The sequence below is a fragment of the Saimiri boliviensis genome, chromosome 9 (genome assembly GCF_048565385.1).
Source record: "Saimiri boliviensis isolate mSaiBol1 chromosome 9, mSaiBol1.pri, whole genome shotgun sequence".
In the NCBI taxonomy this organism is placed as follows: domain Eukaryota; kingdom Metazoa; phylum Chordata; class Mammalia; order Primates; family Cebidae; genus Saimiri; species Saimiri boliviensis.
In genome coordinates, this window is record NC_133457.1 from 64,563,337 (window position 1) to 64,587,295 (window position 23,959).

Here is a 23,959-nt window from a genome sequence, read left to right on the forward strand (position 1 = left end):
CTTTGGGAGACCGAGGCAGGCGATCACCTGAGGTCAGGAGTTTGAGACCAGCCTGAGCAACATGGTGAAACACCCTCTCTACCAAAAATATAAAAATTAGCTGGGCATGGGCCGGGCACGGTGGCTCAAGCCTGTAATCCCAGCACTTTGGGAGGCTGAGGTGGGTGGATCACGAAGTCGAGAGATCGAGACCATCCTGGTCAACACGGTGAAACCCCGTCTCTACTAAAAATACAAAAAATTAGCTGGGCATGGTGGCGCGTGCCTGTAATCCCAGCTACTCAGGAGGCTGAGGCAGGAGAATTGCTTGAACCCAGGAGGCGGAGGTTGCGGTGAGCCGAGATCGCGCCATTGCACTCCAGCCTGGGTAACAAGAGTGAAACTCTGTCTCAAAAAAAAAAAAAAAAAAAAAAATTAGCTGGGCATGGTGGCGTGCGCCTGTAATTGGCTACCTAGGAAACTGAGGTGGGAGAACTGCTTCAACCTGGGAGGCAGAGGTTGCAATGAGCCAAGGTTGTGCCCCTGCACTCCAGCCTGGATGATAGAGCGAGACTCTGTCCCCCCCAAAAAAAAAACCCATAAACCCCTTCCATCTTTCTTGAGGTCATACTGCTTAGACAAATCTAACTTGAACAAATCTCAAACCTGTGGGGATTAGAGGAGGAGACACATTTGTTTATTTTTCAAAAGGGTCTTTTCCTATTTATTCCTTGATCTGCCCCAATCAGTGCATTTCAGATTAGTATTTCTGATTCTGATGATAGAAACAGCTGAATTCTGATTTCATTGGTGGTTCACTCCTCCTCCCCTTCCCGGAAGCCGTCCTCTTTCTTCAGATAATATGGGTCTACTCCAGAGGTACAGAGGGGATACTGAGGGCCGTAGGTCTTCCTCAGGACTTCCTCTGGTCTTCCGCCCTGGAGGTCTGCTCCACTCGGAGGGCCAGACTCCAGCCTGAGGTCCCTCTCACTGACTTGACTCTTCTCTCTAGTCCAAATGATAGAAGACACCCACCTCTTTCTCAGGATTACAGAGGAAAGACTTGGCTTTCAGTATGTCATTTTCCACAGTGACTTGAAGAAGTGTGTCTGCCTGTTCCAGACTGGGCCCTCCCTCAAGGGACTGCCTAGGTAAGGCACGGAGGGCCATCCCAGCTGGCAGCTCAAGCATGGTTTTACTCAGTATAAAGCAGGGAGGGAGAGGCCAGCTGGTAGGTCTGTGGCTGCCTTCCATGGGTTCTAGGTTACTGAAGCACAGGGAAGAAGAGGCTTCACACTACTGACTCCCTAGGCAAGGAGTGGCCTCTTCCTATTAGGGAATTATTCATTAATCTTCAGCTGCTTAAACTTCAGGGGAGCAAGCATTGGGTGTTAAAAATGAGAAGGGAGAAAAACTCTTCTTGTTCAGTGGCTGGTATATGCCAGAACCTGTACCGTGAGCTTTCGCTGTGTTCATTTGACACTCACAAAAATTCTTAGAAGCAGATAATTACTTTTTTTCTGTTTTATAGGTGAAGAAACAGATGCCTCTAGTGGTACTGTGACTCAGGTCACAGGGCTGGAAATGTGGGATTCAGAGCTAGGTCTCTCTGCCTGCAAAGCCCATGCTGTTCTCGCTAAACCATTCTATTTCCACCTGAGATGGACCCAGAGAGAAAATAAGAGATCAGAACTTGAGGCTGAGGCTGGCAGTGAGGTGGGGGGCTTCTTCTGTCCCCTTGAAGAGCTCATCTCCTAAGCAGGGAGAACGTACTTCAGACAACCTTGCTTGTCTCCCCTTGCATTTATTTGCTCTCACTTGTCTGCTTCACACTGAGTGATGCCAGACTCCGGCCATGGTTTGCAGGGAACTAGTCAGCATCTCACCTCACCAGCACCTGGCCGTGAGGAGCCGAGTGATGATGACTTTCTCCCCTCACCTGGCTCTGCAAGATTCTCCATGGAGATGTGCTGGGGACCATGCTAGACCCCACACTTTTCATGGCAGCATATCACAGTGCCAGTGCAGTCTTTACAGGGACAATGACCATCACCTTCAAGAGGTCTGTTTTCCTTGCCTGGGTTCAAGTTAGGAGCAAGCTGGTATGAGATTATTTGGTGTATTATGATGGAAAATATGGATGCAGCAATCTTGATTGCAAAGAGAAGTTTTTACTTCTGATTTTCACATGAACCAGTCTAAAATTTTTAGACGTTCCTTTTTCATCCAAGGACAAGGTAACAAGCTTGAAGATGGTTGACGTGTTCAAAAATAAAAATATTCTACATAGGATGATGATGAGCTATTTTTGGCCACCTCTGGTTTAAATAAAGCTAACAAAGTTGCCTGTAAATATTTAACTCAGTCCATAAATAATTACACAAATATCATTACTTTACTTGTCAGGGACAAGCTGCCCCGCAAAACCCCCTCAGCTGACCTCCACCCTGATTGTTCTGCAGCTGCATTCCTAAACTCTTATCTAGGGGCCGCAGCAAGGCTGCCAGACCTGCCACGCTGAGCGAAGCCTGATAACAGCCATCTGGCAGTGATAACAGCCATCTGGGCAGTGCGGGAGAGGTCATGGGAAACAAACCTTTGTTACATGTACTTGTAAATTCTTGTTTTACACATACCTGTAAAATCCTGTTTTTTTTAACTGCCGCCACAAAAGTCACAGGATGATGTAAGTCTCTCACAAGCTGATAACCAATTTGTGCTTGTTACAAGCTGATAGATTATCTTAGTCTGGAGACTCCCTTAAGCCCCTCTCACCCCACATAAACCCCTTGTTTTGTAAGCTCAGGGCTGCCTCCTCTGATTGTTACAGGGCAGCCTGGCAGGTCAATACACTTGCTTGCCTGACTTTAGGTCTATTTGTCCTTTCTCTTGGCTAACCTTACATTACCGTACTTATAATTCCTTATATTTAATTAGCTCTTTAGGAAAACACTTCCATAAACATTCTTTCATTTGATTTTTACAATAATCCTGGGAGGCAGGTAATATCATCTCCAAGTTGACAAATAAGAAAGCTGAGGTGGGCCAGGCATAGTGACTCATGCCCGTAATCCCAGCACTTTGGGAGGCCAACACAGAAAGACTGAGCCCAGGAGGAGTTCAAGACCAGGCTAGGAAACATGGCAAGATGTCATCTCTACAAAAAAAAAAAAAAGTTTTAAAATCAGCCAGGCATGGTGGTGCGGGACTGTAGTCCCAGCTACTCAGGAGGCTTAGGTGGGAGGATCGCTTGAGCCTGGGTGTTCAAGGCTGCATCGGGCCACGACTGTGCCACTGCACTCTGTAAGGTCCAACCACGCCATGGATGCCATGGCAAGCCCTGCAACATGCATGTACACCTCCGGATGGCTCCTGCAATTAGAAAACCTGAAGTAACTGGAAGACCATGAAAAGAGGAAGAAAGAACCCCTGCCGGCGCCTACTTAACTCTGAGACAGTCTCTATTGTTCCTTATTGCCCCAATTGATAAGGCCATTGGACTTTGGTCAACCTTGTGACTCCAGAACCCATGACCCATGACGCCCTCCCGGCTTGCAAAAACCGCCCAAAGCTATAAAAGCAACTCCTATCCCACTGCCCTCCACTGACTCTCTTTCTGGTCTCAGCCCACTGGCACCTGGGTGAATAAACAGCCATATTACTCACACAAAGCCTGTTTGAAGGGTCTCTTCATTCAGAGTACAAGTTTTAACACACTCCAGCCTGGGCAATAGAGCAAGACCTGTTTCAAAAAAAAAGAAAAAAGAAACAAAAATGAAAACAAGAAAAGCAGGCTGAGTGTGGCGGCTCATGACTGTAATCCCAGCACTTTGGGAGGACAAGGTGGGTGGATCACATGAGGTCAGGAGTTCGAGACCAGCCTGGCCAACATGGCAAAACCCCGTCTCTACTAAAAATACAAAAATCAGCTGGCCGTAGTGGCATGCACCTGTAATCCCAGCTACTCAGGTGGCTGAGGCAGGAGAATCACTTGAGCTCAGGAGGCAAAGGTTGCAGTGAGCTGAGATTGCACCACTGCACTCCAGCCTAGGCAACAGAACAAGACCTGTGTCAAAAAAAAAAAAAAAAAGAAAGAAAAGAAAGAAAGCTGAGGTGAATACACAGCTAGCAGGTGACAAAACCAGGATCAGATACAGAATCAGTTCCTCATTCCAAAGTCCACTTTCTTTTTTACAGCATTATTCTGCCTCAGTGGTCTCTTAAGGACACACAGAAAAGAGCAGGAGATATCCTCTACCCTTTAAGGGGGGAAACAAGGAGGATCCGTCAGGAAAATGTGTGTCCTGATTATCTTTTCAGCCAGACTCTGAAAGATAATCTCCTTTACTTAAAGCCAATCAATTACAGAGGTTAACCACATCTACAAAATCACGGGCAGATCACAAGGTCAGAGGTTGGAGACCAGCCTGGCCAACATGGTGAAACCCCGTCTCTTCTAAAGATACAAAAAATTAACCGAGCATGGTGGCAGGTTCCTGTAATCCCAGCTACTTGACAGCAACACCTGGATTAGCGTTTAATTGAATCTTCACAGCAACACCTGGATTAGTGCTGAACTGAAAACTGGGTATTATAGTCTAGCCAAATTGACACATAAAACTGTTACACAAGATGCTTGCTTATAAATAAAGTCATTCTGCTAAAGATTAAAAAAAAAAAAAACCTTCCACATATGGATAGAGCTAGAAGCAAATCGCAGGTGGCTCCTACTCACCCCTATCGGAAGTTCAGATCAATCAATACCTAGAAGAATTGTGACCAGAAAATATGTGCTTTTGTTTATAAACTTTTAGCCAAAACGTTGCCTGTTTCCTCATTGCGAAGACAGCAGGAAAACAAGAGGAGTTTGATTTTTCCAGAAGATGGGGAACTGGTTTGTCGAAATGTTGACAGAGTGACTTGTGGCTTCCATATATTTGATGGCAACACACAAAATGCCACCCCGCCTGGGCAGGCATCACAGCTCCTCTCCCTTCCACTGCCCCTGAAAGCTTGGTCCTTGGAGTAGAACCCGAGGCCCTCACTCCTGCGGGAACACATCCATCCCACAGAGTCACCTGCCCCTCCCCTGGATACCAGCTTGTAAGCCCCTCTAACTCTCGTAGCCCAGTTACCCTTGACTCGAGGGTGAGGTTAGAGGCAGGAGTCACTGGCACAGAGGAAGAAAGGTGTTGTTTTCTTGTGAAGCCCAAAGCAGTGACAGGACCATCCTCTTTGTGGAAGCTTCTGTAAAAGCCCTTAGAATTCTTTTTCTGCAGTATTCACCCATCCTTGTGATCAGGCAGAGAGCGGTTTCCGCCCACCCCTTCCCCCGCTCCCAGTGAAGACAGTGCACCTGCAGACTCAGGCTTCTATTTCAGGTTGTATGTGTTTTGAATGGGAGCGGATGTTCAGATGGAGAGGAGCCTCCATGAATTAAAAGATGAAGACCATCATAAGATGCCCATAAGACCTGACAGGCCAATAGGCATAGAGAGGCTTATGAAGATGGACAGCAGGGGACGTTGTGGCAGAGAGCATGCACAGCATCTCCCCTCTCAATCCTCTACTGGTTTCTAAAAGGCAAAGTCTGGCCTCATTGTTTTGGCATCAGTAGAAGAATTTAGATATTTCCAGAAACAGTTCTGGCTCCAGGTGGGTAGAAAGATCTTGCTGAGCTGGTTTTCTGGAAGCATAGGGGGTGGGGGCAGTGATTTACCTATGTGCTCTTCACCATTCCAGCCATCTTCTTTTTTTTTTTTTTTTTTTTTTTTTTTTTGAGATGGAGTTTTGCTCTTGTTACCCAGGCTGGAGTGCAATGGCGCGATCTCGGCTCACCGCAACCTCCGCCTCCTGGGCTCAGGCAATTCTCCTGCCTCAGCCTCCTAAGTAGCTGGGATTACAGGCATGCGCCACCACGCCCAGCTAGTTTTCTTTGTATTTTTAGTAGAGATGGGGTTTCACCATGTTGACCAGGATGGTCTCGATCTTTCGACCTCATGATCCACCCGCCTCGGCCTCCCAAAGTGCTGGGATTACAGGCTTCAGCCACCGCGCCCGGCCTCCATCTTCTTACAAATGAAGTGACACAGATGTAAGGCACAAGACCCACCTCCTCCCGCTCTGACAGGCAGACAGGAAGCCAAAGCCACTATGTGACCAGCCTCTGTCTCTGCTGTTCACCTCCAGCTTCCTCTGTGGACCGCAGCCTTTTCCTTCTCAGATAGTGGAAACTCCTCAAGATGTCAAGACTTGCTGGAAATAAAGTTTTAAGAGGAGGCCATGTATCCAAACTGATACATGTGTATTTCTTCCTGGGTAGAGGGTGTCTGCAATCCTTGGGATGGGAAAGCATCATGTAACCCGATTATACAATCCAGAAAACAAGAGCCACTTTGGGTCTTTGAGGGACTCAGTGTGTAATTGGGGGAAGTTAGGTCGTAAGAGCCAAATCACCTTCCCCTGACTGCAGATAAATCCATTAAGGCTTGCCTTACTCTAATGACCTTGTTTTGAATTAAGGTCATACACAATGTTTTCTTTTTTTAAAAAAGTCCACTCCTCCAACCTTGCAATTTAGTAAATACTGCTCCAGAACTCCCACTCCTCATCTGCCGATGAGGATGAGCGATGCTCCTTTCCCATGATCATTATACACCTCTGCATCCCACAAGCATCCAGGGGAGAAGATGGGGGAACAGAAGGGCCTGTGGGCTTTAGAGTTATGAGTAAGCATGGAGAAACAGACACAGAGGGAAATCTGCCAGCTGCCACCCTTGAAAGCCAGCCCATTTCTTCTGAGCACATAGCTAAGCAGGCATACGTGGAAGGGTGAGGCAGTGGACAGCCACCTTTCACTCTAGGTCCCACCTATGCTCCACACCCAGAGTGGCCAAAAGCAGTCTCTAAAATATGCCAACATATGATTTCTCAAAAGTAGGAATTCTTGGCTTATGGAATTGGCGCAGGGAGTGGGGCAGGTGTCAGGGTGGAATTAGGTCTTCCTTTAAAAAGAAGTTTCAGGCTGGGGGTGGTGGCTCACACCTGTAATCCCAGCACTTCGGGAGGCCGAGGCAGGCAGATCACGAGGTTGGGAGTTTGAGACCAGCCTGGCCAACATGGTGAAACCCCGTCCCTACCAAAGATATAAAAAATTAGCCAAGCATGGCAGTGGATGCCTGTAATCCCAGCTACTTGTGAGGCTGAGGCAGGAGAATCACTTGAACCTGGGAGGTGGAGGTTGCAGTGAGCCGAGATCTTGCCATTGCACTCCATCCAGCCTGGGTGGCAGAGCAGACTTTCAGTGCATAGTTATCAACATCAGCACTGCACAAGGAAAATGAACCTTGCAGCTTAGAACAAAAGGTAGCAAAGTATTCGACCACCAGGCAGGTTTGTAATTTTTAAAAAATGTTTATACTTTCCTTAATCCTCTTTGGAAATAATCTCCTCTAAGACCACTTTCTTGCCAGTTCTACGTACCTCAGCAGCACAGGAATTAAGCCTCAAAAAATATTATCTTGCTCCCTAAGTCATCAGTTTCTTTTCTGCTCTAGAGTTCTTGGGTGATGAATGCATGTGGAAAGTGGCAAAGGTTGCTATGAAAAGCTTGGACTTTATTCTTCAAATTCCCAGGGTCACTGAAGGTGTATGCTTGAACTTTGAATAAAAGTGTCAGGATCCCAGCAGTAATACTTTTCCATGGATCAGCCAAACAGGCATAAGGGGAATTGGGGAGACCAAAAAAGCTATTGACAGATTCCAGGTGAGCAATAAACCAGAATTTTAACCAACTAGACCAGCGCTATCCTACAGAAATGTAATGGGAGCCACATGTTAAAGCTTAAATGTTCTACTAGCCACACTTAAAAAGAAACATGTGAAGCTATTATTTGTTTTAGAGACGGGGGTCTCGCTTTGTTGTCCACACTGGTCTCGAACTCCTTGGCTCCCTCAAACGATCTTCCGGACTGGGCCTCTCAAAGTGCTGGGATTACAGGCCTGAGCCACCGTGCCCGGCCTGAGGTGAATTTTAATAATATATTTCAGCTAACCCAATATACCCACAATATCATTTCAACATATAAAAATCACTGAGATTTTACTTTATCAGTCTTAGCTATTCAGCGTACGGTTTATGCATACAGTACACATCAATTCCTGCGCTAAGTTTTCAGCATTTAAAGGGAAATATGGTCCTGTCAAAACAAAAACGCCTGTTAAACGAGAAGCAGATTTAAAAGATTGATTGGTCAATCAATAGCCCCGGTCGCCTAGTGTTACCCCTCACTGGGGCAGACCGGGTCTGGACTATAAATACGTTCAGACGTTCCACGCAAAAGCAAAAGTTGCCCGCAGACGCCCCATCAAGTTCTGGGTGCAGGGACCCTGCAGTCCCGGGCGTTCTCACCAGGGGGCACTAAGAACACCCTCACGTGACGAGCGTCCCACCCGGAAGCGAAACCTCCCGTTCTGCAGAGTTCCTCCAGCTCGGGATACACAGAAGCTCACCTCCAGTGCCGAGGCCTGCGGCGGGGCAGGATGGGCAGGAGAGCAAAGCCGCGAAGTCTGCGGCGCGGGTGAAAAGCGGCGCGTGGTTCCCGCGGCGGGATCGTTCCGCGCCCGCAGCCTCGGGACGCGCAGGCCCAGAGCCCGGCGGCTGAGTGCTTGCAGGCGCAGGCGTCAGAGAGCCCGCGGCTTGGAGCGCGTCTCCCGGCCGGCGCCATCCCCCGGCCTTCCTCTAGGTCTGCAGGGCGGGGTCCGAGCGCCCATCCACCGCACCCTGGGCCCAGAGCACTCGCGGGCCTCCTCTCCGATGATTCAGAACTCACGTCCGTCGCTGCTGCAACCGCAAGATGTCGGAGACTCGGTGGAAACGCTTATGGTGAGGGCACTGCGGGGCAGGAAAGGCAGGGATCCGAACCGCGGGCTCGCGCGGGAGAATTTGGAGCGTTGCTACGGCTCCGCCACCCTTTTCCGCGCCCCAGCTGCGCTCAGGGTCGAGGATGCAGCGGGGGAGGAGTTTGACAAAGGAGACTGAGAAGGGTGCGGGGAGGGAGGAGGGGGCAGCAGCTGCAGCCCAGTCCTGGGGGCAGGAGCTGCGGGGCCGGAGTCCCGGTTGAGGGCGGAATTGCCCCGGCCTGAGCGGGGAGTGTGCCCGCGCGACCCCCACGAGGCGCCGGTAGGATGCCAGCAGTGGCGGAGGTGGGAGGGCACCTGGGCAGATTTGGGATGGTCACAAGGCCTGGTCATAGCGCCGAGAAGCCGCCGGGAGCCGGCCGGGTACCGCTGCGCTCCCGCGGGCGGCGGTGCTGATACCCGCGACACTGGCTTGGCTGCACCTCCGAGTGCGGGCTCAGGCGGCGCGCTGTCCGCGGACGACGCCACGCCCCCTCCGGCGTTCGATTGGTCGCCGTGGCCGGGCCGCCGGGCCGCTATTGGCGGAGGCGGAGGCGGGGCTGGCTGGTGGGTGGAGTCCGGGTGCCGCCGGTCTTGGGCGCTTAAGGGCTGGGGCCCGGCGGCTGCTGCTCGCTCCGACGTCTGGCGCCGGAGGTGGGGGCAGAATGCGCCTTTTTTTTTTTTTTCCCCTTCGAGGACCAGACGGCGGCAGTGGTGACTATGTTGACGTCTTTGCAAACCTGAAAACCTGCTTACCTTTTTCAGAGCTCTCCAGCGCTCGCCTCCAGATCTGAAATGAACTTAGGGTACTTTTTTTAAGGGGAGTAGGAAGTGCTTGAGGAGCTGGTTTGCACTTTTATGTGTTACTTATTTCTTTTGTGTGTGTATCATTGTTTATGCCCTCCTCTTTCTCCCCTTGAAAACAAACTGCATTTTTATTTACCTTGACTATCTTTGAGCTACCCGTTTTCTTGAGACGGAGTCTCGCACTGTCGCCCAGGCTGGAGTGCAGTGGCGCCGTCTCAGGTCCCTGAAACCTCTGACCCTCGGGTCCAACCAGTTCTCCTGTCTTAGCCATCCAAGTAGCTGGGATTACAGGCGTGCGCCACCCCGCCCGGCTAATTTTTGTATTTTTAGTAGAGACGGGTATGAACCAGTTAAAAGGTATTGGTTTGGTTGGGTTTTTAAAATTATGATTCAATGAGTATTAATGACAACAGCACTCCAACTCCACCCACCAGGCAACCACTCCACCAGCCCCGCCTCCATCAATAGCAGCCGGGCCGTGGGTGGCGACCAGTCAAACGCTGGAGTAGGCATGGCGTTGCCTGCGGACCACTGGCCGTCCCAGCAAACCGTTGGAAGGCGGGCACTTAGAGGTGCCGTCACGCCTGGCCTGCAGGTATGTTAGCCAAGCTGGTTTTGAACTCCTGACCTCAAGTGATCTGCTCGCCTCAGCCTCCCAAAGCGCTGGGAATACAGGAGTGAACCACCCCGCCTGGCCTTGAGCTCCTTTTTAAAAATTAAGTTCACTCGCAAAGGATGTGTGCCATTCACCATTGACAAAATCTTAAGACCATTCAATATTACCTGTTGGGAGGGTGGTTTTTTGTTTTTGTTTTGTTTTTGCCTATTAGAGGTTAATCTATACCGCTAGTATAAATAACATCATCTGCGAATGGACTTGGAAAATTACAAAGCTAAAAACATTATTGGCTCAATCATTTGAGTCAATAACATATCCAGTCACTGTGCTGTAAAATTAAAGAGATTATGAAGATATTTCCTGCAATCAAGGATGGGAAGGTGAAGGACAGAAGCCTTAAAACAAATTGAACACAACACTTGTGTGAGCACTGGGGCAGCAGCGCCTAGAATTGCCGGGAAACTGTAATTGCAGTCATTCCTATAGCCTTGCTAGAGCAAGGGTCCTGGAGGAAGGTGGGGAGATTAACATCCTGGAATGAGGCATACAGGGTCCACTGAGCCTTGTCCTGTGGGATTGTGCTCAGAGGGAGAGCATGAGGTTTCCTGCTAGGTGGCAAGATTTGTTTCGTTGTCAGTGTTGAACACCTACTGTGCACCAGGCTCTGAGGTCAGTTCTTGAGATACCACCATGAACAAGACAGGCGGGAATGTGACCTCTCTGTCTTGGACACACAGCCATAAGGGAGATGGGCCTAGGTGCTGCTGCAGAAGCCCCAAGGAGAGGCACTGAACTTGGACATGGAGGAGCTAGGAAGCAAGAGAGGAGCTAGGGCATCACAAGGAGTCAGTTTTCAGAGGTGAAAGCAAGGTGAGTCCGCCAGTATGGCTGCGGAGTGTGTGGGCGGGAGGGCGAGAACAAGAAAACAGCAAGCAGGAGCCCTGTGATTCATGAAAGGCCTTACGACCAGCAGTGTGGACTTTATCCTGAGAGGAATCTGAACCAATTAAAGGATTGGCTTGGTTGGGTTTTTAAAGCTATAATGCAGTAAGTATTAAAGACAAATTTGTGGGATATTCTGTAGTTCCTAATACATTTGTCATTACTTGTATTTGGTTTTTTTGTTGTTGTTTGGTTGTTTTTTTTTGTTGTTTTTATTTTGGTTTTTTTTTTTTTTTTTTTTTTTGAGTCACAGCCTTGCTCTGTCACCCAGGATGGAGTGCAGTGGCACAGTCTCGGCTCACTGCAACCTCCACCTCCCGGGTTCAAGTAATTCTCTGCCTCAGCCTCCTGAGTATCTGGGATTACAGGTGCCTGCCACTACGCCCAGCTAATTTTTCTATTTGTAGTAGAGACGGGGTTTCACCATGTTGACCAGGCTGGTCTTGAACTCCTGACCTCATGATCTACCCACCTCGGGCTCCCAAAGTGCTGGGATTACAGGCATGAGCCACCGGTGCCTGACCATTACTTGTATTTTTATTCCTTTTTTTTTTGTTTTATTTTTAAGCTAGTAACTTCAGATTTCACAAAACATTGTCTTTCATTGAAGGGTTTTATTCCTGAAAGCAGTGTGATCAAATTTGCAGTTTTAAAAGATGACTCAGGCTGGGCACGCTGGCTCACGCCTGTAATGCTAGCACTTTAGGAGGCAGAGGTGGGTAGATTTCTTGAGTCCAGTTTGAGACCAGCCTGTGCAATGTAGCAAAACCCCGTCTCTAGAAAAAATTAGCTGAGCATGGTGACACACACCTGTAGTCCCAGCTACTCGTGAGGCTGAGGTAGGAGGATCGCCTAAGCCCCCGAGAGGTCATGGTTGCAGTGAGCCATGATTTTGCCACTGCCTCCAGCCTGGGTATCAGAGCAAGATCTTGTATCTAAATAAATAAATAATAACATAAAAGATGCCTCTGGCTGCAGGGTAAAGAGTGGATTAGAGGGGTCATAGAGGTGACAAATGGGTGAAGAAGTGGTAGCAGTCACCAAGGCAAGAGATGACAGGGCCCTTCGCTGGAATAGGTAGGTAGATTTGAGAGCTGTTTAGGAGGTAGAATGAACAAGTATGGAGAGGCCAAGTCCAAGGATGGTGCTCAGGTTTCTGGCTGAGAAAAACAGAGAAAGGGCAGGGCATTCACTGGGACAGGGCACCTTGGAGGAGGAGCTGGTTGGAGGTGTGGGAGAAAGATGAGTTCAGGTTTGGAAACGTCATCTGAGGTGGCTGTGGGACATCTGTAAGTGGCCGTGTGAGTCTGGGGCTCCAGTGAGAGGCTAAGCATGTGGAGGGGAGGGTGGAAATGAACCCCTGGAAGTGGATGAAGGGCCATGGGAGTATAGTTCACTTAAGGGAGAGGCCAGAGAAGTGGGAGGAAAACCAGGGTGGTTTTAACCTCTGAAGCCAAAGGAAGACAGCATTTCAAGAAGGGAGTGCTGGAGAATAATAGAACGCCCTGGGTGGCCTAAGTGTCCTGGATTTTCACTTTAGACTGAGCTATATGGTGAAAAGAATATGAACTTTTAAGTCCTGGCCAGTGGCTTCCACCCCTGTGATGTAGGACACATTTGTAACCTCTGTGAGCGTAAGATGCTGTGAGATTTTTGAGGTGATGTATTTAGATGCCTCGCCCAGTGCTACTCGGGGAGCAGAGTTGAGGCTGGAGACTGCCACAGAGGTTGTTAGGATGGATCAGTGGAGGCCAGACTGGGAAGACTGAGGGCTTAGTCAGTGGAACTTGTGAAGCAGCAGGCATAGTGAGTTTTATGTGTCCCTGAGGTTTCCAACAAGATTCCTGGAGTATCCCGGCATGGATTGGAGAAGAGACAAATGCGTGGAGAAGTGTTGACCAAGTTTCCCATTTTGGACATGTTGAATTTGAGATGTCTGTGGGCCATCTGAGGCAAGACAGAGATATTAGCAGAGTCAGGGGAGAGCTGGCCTGGGCTGGAGATGTGCACGTCACCAGCATGTGTGTGAAGCCTGGGTGTGGGTGAGGTTACTCTGATAGGAGATAAGAGGAGCAGTGCTATGTGAAGGGCAGCCGGAGGGAAGGAGAGAGAAGCCAGCAGCTATGAGGAGAGGAGCTCAGCCATATGGCATGCACCAGAGAGGCCAAGTAAGATAAGGACAGGGACAAGAAAGGAGTCTTGGGGTGCAGCAGGTGCTTGGCGAGCCCTCAGAGGCTGCGTTAGTGGAGGAGATTTGGCTGGACAGCACACTGTGGTGGAGGAGGGGGTGCTGCGGAGAGACTGGCATAGAGCAGGTGGAGATGGTGTAGTGTCAGGCTGGAAAGATGGATGCTTTGGAGCATGTTGCCTGGCAGAAGAGGAGATGCCAGTGGGATTGAGAGGCCCAGTGTGTGAGCAAGTGGGGCTCAGTAATGCCACAAAGTCTTGGGGAGACACAACTCATGGGAATATTGGCTGGCAGAAGAGCAGGGCCCATCTGGGGGAGAGGGAGTCGATGTGGATGGACTTGCTGAATATGCAGACCTTACTTGGTTCTACCTGTTGTCTCATCAGACCACCCTTTGGTACTTCAGAAATTATTGGATTGTGGTTGTAAACTCCAGTTTTTAATGACCTGAGTTCCCTGCCACTGCCTCCAACAGTCTTATGAGGAATTCCAGTTATAACTGGCTCCTTTGGTGGAATTTGAGATGCACTGTCTTCTCTGTTAAGCAAATACCACAGATCACAAACATTTCAGTTCCAGTTAAGTAGTTATGTGAAGTGTATAATGGAAACTTTATATATGTTCATCTTAATATTGTAGGGCTACAGTGTGTTATTTAATTAAAAATAATATGCCATTTAATAAGGGAAGAGAAGATCTTTGAGGATGAATTTGCCAAGCATTTTTGGAGAAAATAGCTATCTATTTATTTATTTTAGGGAAGGGGAGGAGGGGGAAGAAGGTCACTGGTTGTGTTTTAAGTATGTTTTTGTAGTCAATTGTGATTCTACTGGGTTCTAGGGGTCTGGAAAGAGGATGCTGTCCTGTAATGGTAGTACCAGTGCTGGAAGCTGCAGCTCCTGGAACATGCTTAAGGGAGGTGCATTTAGTCTTTGAAGGAGTTCCACCCTTCCAGGTGGTGTCTGTAGATTAGCCAGTGTGTATGACAGTCCATGGGCTGAAGAAGAGGCAGCAAAGCCAGGAGAGGCTATTACTGGTCTGTAAGACTCTGTGATCTGCTGAGGGTCCAGTGAGATGGATGGTTTAAGAGACGGGGAAAGTGGCTGGGCACGGGGGCTCACACCTATATTCCCAGCACTTTGGGAGGCCAAGGCCGGCAGATCACCTGTGGTCAGGAGTTTGAGACCAGCCTGACCAATATGGTGAAATCCGTCTCTACTAAACATGCAAAAATTAGCCAGGAGTGGTGGCGGATGCCTGTAGTCCCAGCTACTTGAGAGGCTGAGACAGGATAATTGCTTGAACCCAGGAGGCAGAGGTTGCAGTGAGCCGAGATCACGCCACTGCACTATAGCCTGGGCGACAGAGTGAGATTCCATCTTAAAAAAAAAGAGAGAGAGAGAGAGAAAGAGGAAGTTTTAAATAAAAGAAATACTACAATCTACAGGAAGTGGCTCTTATATTTTACACAGTGGTAAGCTTAAGGTTTCATTTGCTTTGGCTTGGTTCTATAAATATCTACAGGTCCTATAGCCAAGGGAGCCTGCACATCAGCCATTCCAAGTGAAAGCACTACGCTGAATTGACTTTGCTTTTGCAGAGGTAGGGAGATGACCAGTAATTTTTTGAGTCAGAACAAATAGGGAAGTGTGGTCAGTGGCATGGAAGTAGCTTTGCTCCCACTGAGCAGCATGTCTACCAGCAGCACTAAGACCAGAGATACCTCTTGCAGCATACAGTGTCCTCAGCAACATTCTGGTATTTTAAATTTCTGGCTGGCTATGCTTTTCCCCTCTCCGAGGTATGATGATAACATGAGGCACACCAGTTAAGTTTCTAAGAGACATTATAAAAAAATTCACTGGTCAGGTGTGGAGAAAGGTGAGGCTCACACAGGCAGAGCTGCTGACACAATATTGTCTTGTCCTGCAGTTACATCCGGTGGTCAAGGCTTTCCTGTGCGGCTCCATCAGTGGGACCTGCTCTACCCTCCTTTTCCAGCCTCTGGATCTCCTTAAAACACGACTACAAACTCTCCAGCCTTCAGATCATGGGTAGGCCCTGCATTTCACTGGGGAACTGATTTCAGCAACTTCTCAGACACAGGAGCATCTTTACTGTGTTAAGTCAATTTCCATTCTGTTGGATGTTCAGGGAGAAACACAGACCATGCCCAACTTTCATATGTTCTGTGAATTTTTATATTTGACATTTCTTTTTTTTTTTTTTTTTTTTAAGACGGAGTTTCGCTCTTGTTACCCAGGCTGGAGTACAATGGCGCGATCTCGGCTCACCGCAACGTCCGCCTTCTGGGTTCAGGCAATTCTCCTGCCTCCGCCTCCTGAGTAGCTGGGATTACAGGCATGCACCACCATGCCCAGCTAATTTTTTGTATTTTTAGTAGAGACGGGGTTTCACCATGTTGACCAGGACGGTCTCGATCTCTTGACCTCGCGATCCACCCACCTTGGCCTCCCAAAGTGCTGGGATTACAGGCGTGAGCTACCGTGCCCAGCCTTATATTTGACATTTCTTATTAATTAAATGGGGTCCTTTCCTGAGCCACTTCCTGGAATCTGCCTCTGACATTTACAGTTTATTGTGTTAGCTTGTGATATTATTAACTGTATTGTCTGGCATGAGTGTAGCAGGTGATTTTCTGGAAATAACATCAATATTGTCTGGTTTTGTTTTTGTTTGTTTTTTGAGGCAGAGTCTCACTCTCTTGCCCAGGCTGGAGTGCAGTACTACCATCTTGGCTCACTGCAACCTCTGCCTCCCAGGTTCAAGTGATTCTCCTGCCTCAGCCTTCTGAGAAGCTGGGATTACAGGCACACACCACCATGCCCAGCTAATTTTTGTGTTTTGGGTAGAGATGGGGTTTCGCCATGTTGGCCAGGCTGGTCTCAAACTTCTGGCCTCGAGCGATCTGCCCGCCTCAGCCTCCCAAAGTGCTGGGATTACAGGCGTGAGACACTGCACCTGGCCTGTATTGTCTGTTTTGTGCCCTGATACTGAGCTCTGTGCTGCGGGAAGTATACAAAATATACATAAAATGGGAGGTAATCCCACTGCTTGCAGTGTAAATAGACAAGCAAATATGCGTGTGCCATCCTATGAACGCACAGTAAGTCAGAGTACCTCCGACGTGTGTTGTGGAGATTGTTAAGTGTCATAGAAATGAGTCTGCAAAGGAAGTCTTTGGGGAATTGTTTTGTGAGGAAGTGATCTTAGTGATTTTTTTCTTTCCTGTCTCCATTTTGTCTGCTTTCAGGTCTAGACGTGTTGGGATGTTGGCTGTGCTCTTGAAGGTGGTTCGCACAGAGAGTCTTCTGGGCCTTTGGAAAGGGATGTCCCCTGTAAGCTGCTATCTGGGTCTAGGTTCTCTTGCACACACTCCTTGCTAACCTGCCGTTTCTCATCCACTTACCAGCTCTTAGGGATGTGTGAGAGTAAGAAGCAGTGGACGTCACTACATGGTCTTCCTGCCCATCTCTCATGCTACCACTAACTTCCGTTTGCAGGCTCAGGGAGATGTTCCATCCGCACATTATGCTCAGATGTGACTGATTATTGCAGCACAGTCTCTACAGCAGAGGTTCTAGTGCCCCACCTGTCCGTGCCCTTATCACTTCCGTCAAAGTGGGATGGGGCCTCCACACCAGCATTTGTTTGCTCAAAGGCTTTTTTCTGGCCTTAGGGACTCACTTTACTGGAAGTGCCAAGGAATTAGTGCCCAGCCCAAACCTGAATCAGAAATGCATATACTGATTTCTCTAATTATCCCTATAATGTACTTCAGAGTAATTTTGTGTTTTGTTTTCAAGAGTATAGGCCAGTTATATAACTCTGTGGGTTTCTTTGCAGTTCCTTTGCGATTAGATTTAGTTCTACCTTTTCAGCAAGAGGACCACTTAAGTGAAGTTGATTTTCTAACCCGCAGCAGTCCCCAACCACTGAAAGACGAGAGTTGATGTTTAAAATCCCATGTCCCTCCTTGTTCAGGTAGAGGGATAACTCTGAGGTGTGTTCTACACTGATTCCCAGAGTTCCCCAAAGGGATTAAGCTGCCCACAGCAGTAACTGGTTTTATAACACGCCCTTTAGTGACTGCCTTCCCTCCTACCTTATGTTCCCCCACTTCCCTATTGGTGTTCCTTCCATACCTTAAACAAAGTACGTGCATACACATCATCTTGGGGTCTTTTGAGAAAACCCAGCTGAGACAATACTTAAAGTGTTGGGTCTTCGATTTTCTTTTCTCTGTGCTCTTTTCTGCAGTCCATTGTGAGATGTGTCCCTGGCGTTGGGATCTACTTCGGCACTCTCTACTCTTTGAAGCAGTATTTCTTGCGAGGCCATCCCCCTACTGCCCTGGAGTCGATCATGCTGGGGGTGGGCTCTCGCTCAGTTGCGGGGGTCTGTATGTCACCTATCACTGTAATCAAGACTCGCTACGAGGTGAGTTCAACTGCTTTAAGGCCTCAGGATACTTCAGTTCAGCCACTGGGCTCTTTGGGAGTGACCACTGATGTCAACTCCTGATTTATAATCAACACAGTCTGATGAGGTCAACCAAGCCATATGTGAACTAGAGCCCATGGTTTCCTGGTAATGCCCCATAACCTGCAGTCTGCTTGTTCAGTGCTCAAGTGCAGGTCTCCATGCGAGTCACTGGTTCTGTGCTCTCTTTGCAGAGTGGGAAATATGGCTATGAGAGTATCTGTGCCGCCCTGAGGAGCATCTATCGCAGCGAGGGGCACCGGGGCCTCTTCAGTGGCCTGACAGCAACTCTCCTTCGGGATGCGCCCTTTTCAGGAATCTACCTGATGTTTTACAACCAGACCAAAAACATAGTGCCCCACGGTAGGGATAAAGGAAGGTGTGGGGAAGAGCTATTCTTGAGATTTCAGATCCTCACCGTTTTCTCTGGGTTATGAGACTATTTGTTTCTCTTAGCAGAGTGTTAGGAACTGAGCCATATTATGATTATGTTAGGAACTGGGATGCAAAGGTAGATATGACAGACTTGGTCCCTGCCCTTTGGAGTCTACATCCTATTAAAGAAAACAGTATTGGGCCGCGCCCGGTGGCTCATGCCTGTAATCCCAGCACTTTGGGAGGCCAAGGCGGGTGGATCACGAGGTCAAGAGATCGAGACCATCCTGGTTGACATGGTGAAACCCCGTCTCTACTAAAAATACAAAAATTAGCTGGGCATGGTGGCACGTGCCTGTAATCCCAGCTACTCAGGAGGCTAAGGCAGGAGAATTGCCTGAACCCAGGAGGCAGAGGTTACGGTGAGCCGAGATCGCGCCATTGCACTCCAGCCTGGGTAACAAGAGCGAAACTCCGTCTCAAAAAAAAAAAAAAACAGAAAAGAAAACAGTATTTATACTACTATAATTTGGGGGCTGAAGATAGGGTGAGGGAGAGGGAAATAAAGCATGCTCTGCAGAGTTCCTGCGACAATACTTAGCAAATTTGATCTGAAGATTGCTGGGACCCATCCAAGGTCTCTTAGATGAGAAACGTTGGGGTATAACCTAGGAATCTGTATTTTTCAAGAAGCACTTGATGTGATTCTCATTAAAGTCTGGGAAACAGTAATCAGTTAGGAGTTTGAAGAAAAATAATATTTTCATCTTCCTTGCTGTTCCCAGTTAGCATGGTTTTGAGCCCTCCATTTAGGTGGAGATGTAGGTGCCAAACTCCAGGCATGGGGGGAGGCCCACCCCACCCCACACACCAGTTAGCTCATGTTCATGTTAGGCCAGACATGGACAGAATTGGTGGGCAGTAAACATTGACCCGAGCAGAACAAAGTAGTGCTAGAAACACATCCATAGAGTGAACCTGCATGCAGTAAGGTGTCTATGGATAATTTCAGCAAGTTAAGATCAGACTGGCCAACATGGTGAAACCCTGTCTCTACTAAAGATACCAAAAATTAGCCAGGTGTGGTGGTGGGCACCTGTAATCTCAGCTACTCAGGAGGCTGAGGCAGGAGAATCACTTGAACCTGGAAAGTGGAGGTTGTAGTGAGCCGAGATCACACCACTGCACTCCAGCCTGGCGATAGGGCGAGACTCTGTCTCAAAAAATAAAAAGTAAAAATTCTGAGGCCCATTGCTTCTTGGCCTTTTGGCTAAGATCAAGCGTGAAAATTTCTGAGGCCTGGTGTGATGGCTCGCACCTGTAATCTCAGCACTTCGGGAGGCCAAGGTGGATGGATCTCTTAAGACCAGGAGTTTGAGACCAGCCTGGCCAATGTGGCAAAACCTGGTCTCTACTAAAAATACAAAAATTAGCTGGGCGTGGGTGGCACATGCCTGTAATCCCAGCTGCTTGGGAGGCTGGGGCACGAGAATTGCTTGAGCCTGGGAGGTGGTGGAGGTTACGGTGAGCTGAGATTATGTCACTGCACTCCAGCCTAGGTGACAAAGCAAGACTCCCTCTCAAAAAAAAAAAAAAAAAAAAAAAAAAAAATCAATCTGGTATTTGGAAATAAACTTACAAAAAAGCCAGAAGAATAGTACAATATATGTATTTTTTTTCTGCCCTTTGAGGGTAAGGTAGAAACGTGATGCCCTTTTAAGTACCTCAGTGTCTATTTCCAACAAATAAGGACATCCTCTCATACAACCATCTTACGAAATTCAGAAAGTTTAACCCAGATAATGTTTTTTTTTTTTTTTTTTTTTTTTTTTTTTTTTTTTTTTTTTTTTTTTTTGAGACAGTCTTGCTTTGTTACCTAGGCTGGAGTGCAGCAGTGTGATCTCAGGTCACTGGAACCTCGTCCTCCCAGGTGCAAGCAATTTGTGTGCCTCAGCCTCTGGAGTAGCTGGGATTACAGGTGCCTGCCACCATGTCTGGCTAATTTTGTATTTTCAATAGAAACAGGGTTTCACCATGTTGCCCAGGTTCAAGTGATCCTCCCACCTTGGCCCCCCAAAGCGTTGAGATTATAGGCATGTAGCCCAATTCTTTAACCTATAGTCTGTATTCCGATGTCTCTATTTGTCCCAATAATGTACTTCGTAGTAATCTTGTGTTTTATTTTCAAGAGTATAGGCCAATTGCATACCTCATTGTGGGTTTATCTGCAGTTTCTTCATGATTAGATTTTTAGCAAGAGGACCACATAGGTAATGTTGTATCCTCACTGACTTGTATCAGGAGGGTCATGGCATCAATTTGACCCATTATGAGTGATAGTAACACTTTATCACTTGGATAAGATACTGACAGGTATCTTCCCTGAAAACTCACCTGTTTTTCTCCTTATAATGTCTAAGTATCTTTGTGGGAAGGTAACTTTGAATCTATATAAACATCCTGTTTCTTTTTCCCACACATTTTAACATCGAGTAATGATTCTTGCCTGAGTCAATTACTGTGATGGTGTTTTGAAAAAGGTGCTTTTCTATCTCTAGCATTCCGTCTACATATAGTTACTAGTTGTACCTTTTAAGTTTTTAATTCTTAGCCTTATTTGAATTCATACCTTTCTTGGTTTGAGGAAGAATTAGCGGGCAACTTTCATTGACCTTTATGTGATGAATATAAGATCTATAATCACGTTACCCTTGTTCTATTTCAGACCAGGTGGATGCAACCCTTATTCCTATTACGAATTTCAGCTGTGGGATATTTGCTGGTATTCTGGCTTCACTGGTAACTCAACCTGCAGATGTTATCAAAACCCATATGCAGCTTTACCCACTGAAGTTTCAATGGATTGGCCAGGCAGTAACATTTATTTTCAAAGTAAGACTATAGAATAAGTACTGGTTCTTGTGGTGTTTAAGGATCTCTTTCTAGAGCAGTAGTTCTTACCCTTCTTTCACATTAAAGTCTCCTCTAGGCCTGGAGAGCTTTTAAAACCCCCCAAGCCCAGGTTAAAATCTAGGCCAACTATATCAGAATGTCTAGGGGCATGATACCCCAGTTTTTTTTTTTTAACTGTTCCTCAGTGATTTTAATATGTTTTAAGGTTGAGAACCACAAAACTGGTATTTTTTGGGGGGTGGAGACACATTAGGAACAACTGTGATATCTGTTAAACTTGCAAATTGCTGAACTCTACCCCAAACTTATTGAATCAGGAAATCTGGGTGAAATTAGTACTCTAATTGAGGGCCTAGGGTAAAATACTATATAGTCAGAGGGGGAAAAAACACAAACACATTATTTTATTCTAGCAGTTTGCTGTAATATATAGGTGTCCAGTCTTGTGGTTTCCCTGGGCCACAATGGAAGAAGAATTGTCCTGGGCCACATATAAAATACACTAACACTAATGATAGCTGATGAGCTAAAGAAAAAATGTCACCGAAAAAAAATATCTCATAATGTTTTAAGAAAGTTTACGAATTTGTGTTAGGCTGCATTTGCGGGCTGAAGAAGTTGGACAAGTTTTCTCTAATATAAATGGACAAATGGTATAATTGAAGATAAAAAGCGCAGTAGAGGCTGGGTGTGGTGGCTCATGCTGGTAATCCCAGCACTGTAGGAGGCTGAAGCAGGAGGATCCCTCAAGCCCAGGGGTTCAAGACCAGCATGGGCAATATAAGGAGACCTTGTCTCTATTTAAATTTAAAAGAAAATTACAGTAGATGAATAGTGCACTAAGTACTATTTATAAGCCACTGGATTGGCTCTTTTAGAACACATGTTGTTATCACAAAGCAGATATTCTTGCTAAAGGTAAAAGTGAATTTGTGTTTTTATCTCTATATCTAAAATCATAAAGTTTTAAAATATTTTCTTTAGTATATGTGAAACCCAGATTATGAGGGAGGAGGAAGGAGCATTTTGTCTTTAATTCATATGAAGATAGGGCCCCAAAGAGCATACAGTGAATTACAAAAAGATACTCCCTCCTGATTGACAAATAACAAGAAGGCACCTTTTCCTTCAGCCCGGATCCAGGATCCAGGGCTTGGCAAGCAGGTCTCTGCCTGGATTTCATCTGCTACTTGGCCCTTAGTACTTCTGTACAGTATACAAACTGCACAACTACATAGCAACCCTGCATAAAGATTTTCAGCTAAGAAACTCGCCTAGACAGCAGGCCTAAAAAGGTAAGTACAGCAACTACAAGAAAAAAAAAAAAAGGCTTTTAAGTTCATTAGTTGTGTTCTTGGACCCATTATTCATAATTTGGGCATGAAGTAAGTCTTAAACATGGAGTAGCAGAGACTCTCACTCTGGTACCAAGTGGATAATTAATTGCATTGCTACTTTGCTTCCAGAGTTCTGACATTTATTTTCACCATAGGACTATGGACTACGTGGCTTCTTCCAAGGTGGCATCCCCCGAGCCCTCCGCAGAACTCTGATGGCAGCAATGGCATGGACAGTGTATGAAGAGATGATGGCCAAAATGGGCCTGAAGTCCTGACCAAGAGAGGCCTGGGAAGGGGTGACACCTATTGCCCTGCTTGGTTTCTGCAGAGGGCTGCTGCTTCTCTCTACCTGCAGTAAGATGAAGTCCTACCTGGAAAGCCAGGCAGAAATTGTGTTGCCTTTGCCTTTGGTAACTGAGAAAATAGCTGGACCTGATTTGACCCTTCAGAATCTCCAAAAGAGGAGTCACTAATACATACAGCACACTGGGGAGTCAGGAGAGAGCTTTGCATACCCTCAGAGGCTACTTGGAGAGGCGTTTTCCGAGAGCTCTGTCAGGTGGCTGCACTTCAGCCTCCCACCTACACCACAGGGTCTCCTTGGGTACATTCTTGGGCAAGGAATCGCAAAGCCAGAGAAGCTGTAAGCTGCCTGCTGGGCCTGAGGAGCTCCAGCCAGGGAGGACTGGATGTGAGGAGAGGAGTCACTGTCACCAGGTCACAGACTGACTGAGGTGATGGTAGGATGAGGAGGAAGAGATGCCCTTTTTGAACTGCTTCTCAGTCCACTTCTCAGAGGCTCTGGAGAATGGGACAGTGGCTTTCTAGCCTCTGAATGTCCAAATAAAATTTTCTGGTCTAGGCCCCTGTACTGTTTTACCTCTAAATTCTGGCATTTCTTTTTTTTCTGTAATTAAAGTGCTTTATTTATTGAACTTTATCATTGAAAGCTGTTTGGAAAACCTAAAAGATGTCATACTTCTTTTTTCCTTACTTGTGCCTTATAAAAAAAGACAACCCTTTTCTAAAATAGTTTTAGGGTGGCTGGTTCTTGACCTATGTAGGTCCCTAAAACCTAATTAAAAAAGAAAAAAAACGGCTTTACTGAATGATGCTGTACCATCCTATCAATCAGTTTGAGAACATTTTTATTCCCCAAACAGATCTCTTGCCATTTGTAATTAATCCTCATTCCCAGCCCCAGGCCACCACTAATGTACTTTCTGTCTTATTAGCCTTTTCTGGATACTTCATATAAATCCAGTCTGTAGGGTGGGTGGAGTGGCTCATGCCTGTAATCCCCGCACTTTGGGAGGCCAAGGTGGGCAGATCACATGAGGTCAGGAGTTCAAGACCAGCCTGGCCAAGATGGTAAAACCGTCTCTATTAAAAATA

The 23,959-nt window shown here is 47.2% G+C and overlaps 2 protein-coding genes across 5 annotated transcripts in view; one reads left to right on the forward strand and one right to left on the reverse strand.

Moving 5' to 3' along the window:
* Positions 1-8,437, reverse strand: part of CX3CR1 (C-X3-C motif chemokine receptor 1) — a 110,798-nt gene extending 102,361 nt beyond the window's left edge. The window contains exon 1 of the mRNA XM_074406059.1: positions 3,646-8,437. The gene's annotated coding sequence lies outside the window, so the exon portion shown is untranslated. The remainder of the gene's footprint in view (positions 1-3,645) is intronic.
* Positions 8,438-8,454: 17 nt separating this feature from the next.
* Positions 8,455-23,533, forward strand: SLC25A38 (solute carrier family 25 member 38). Of its 4 annotated transcripts, XM_074406061.1 has the most exons (8): positions 8,455-8,863; positions 10,119-10,279; positions 15,366-15,487; positions 16,708-16,792; positions 17,715-17,894; positions 18,131-18,299; positions 21,037-21,203; positions 22,717-23,533. In XM_074406061.1, the coding sequence occupies exons 2-8, from the start codon at positions 10,196-10,198 to the stop codon at positions 22,837-22,839; spliced, it is 930 nt and encodes a 309-aa protein (XP_074262162.1). In that variant the 5' UTR covers positions 8,455-8,863; positions 10,119-10,195; the 3' UTR covers positions 22,840-23,533. The 4 variants fall into 4 exon arrangements, with proteins under 4 accessions (XP_074262162.1, XP_039317889.1, XP_003930931.1 ...); XM_003930882.4 differs by lacking the exon at positions 10,119-10,279 and having other exon boundaries at positions 8,457-8,863; XM_074406062.1 differs by lacking the exons at positions 8,455-8,863; positions 10,119-10,279 and adding an exon at positions 11,500-13,413.
* Positions 23,534-23,959: the final 426 nt, after the last annotated feature.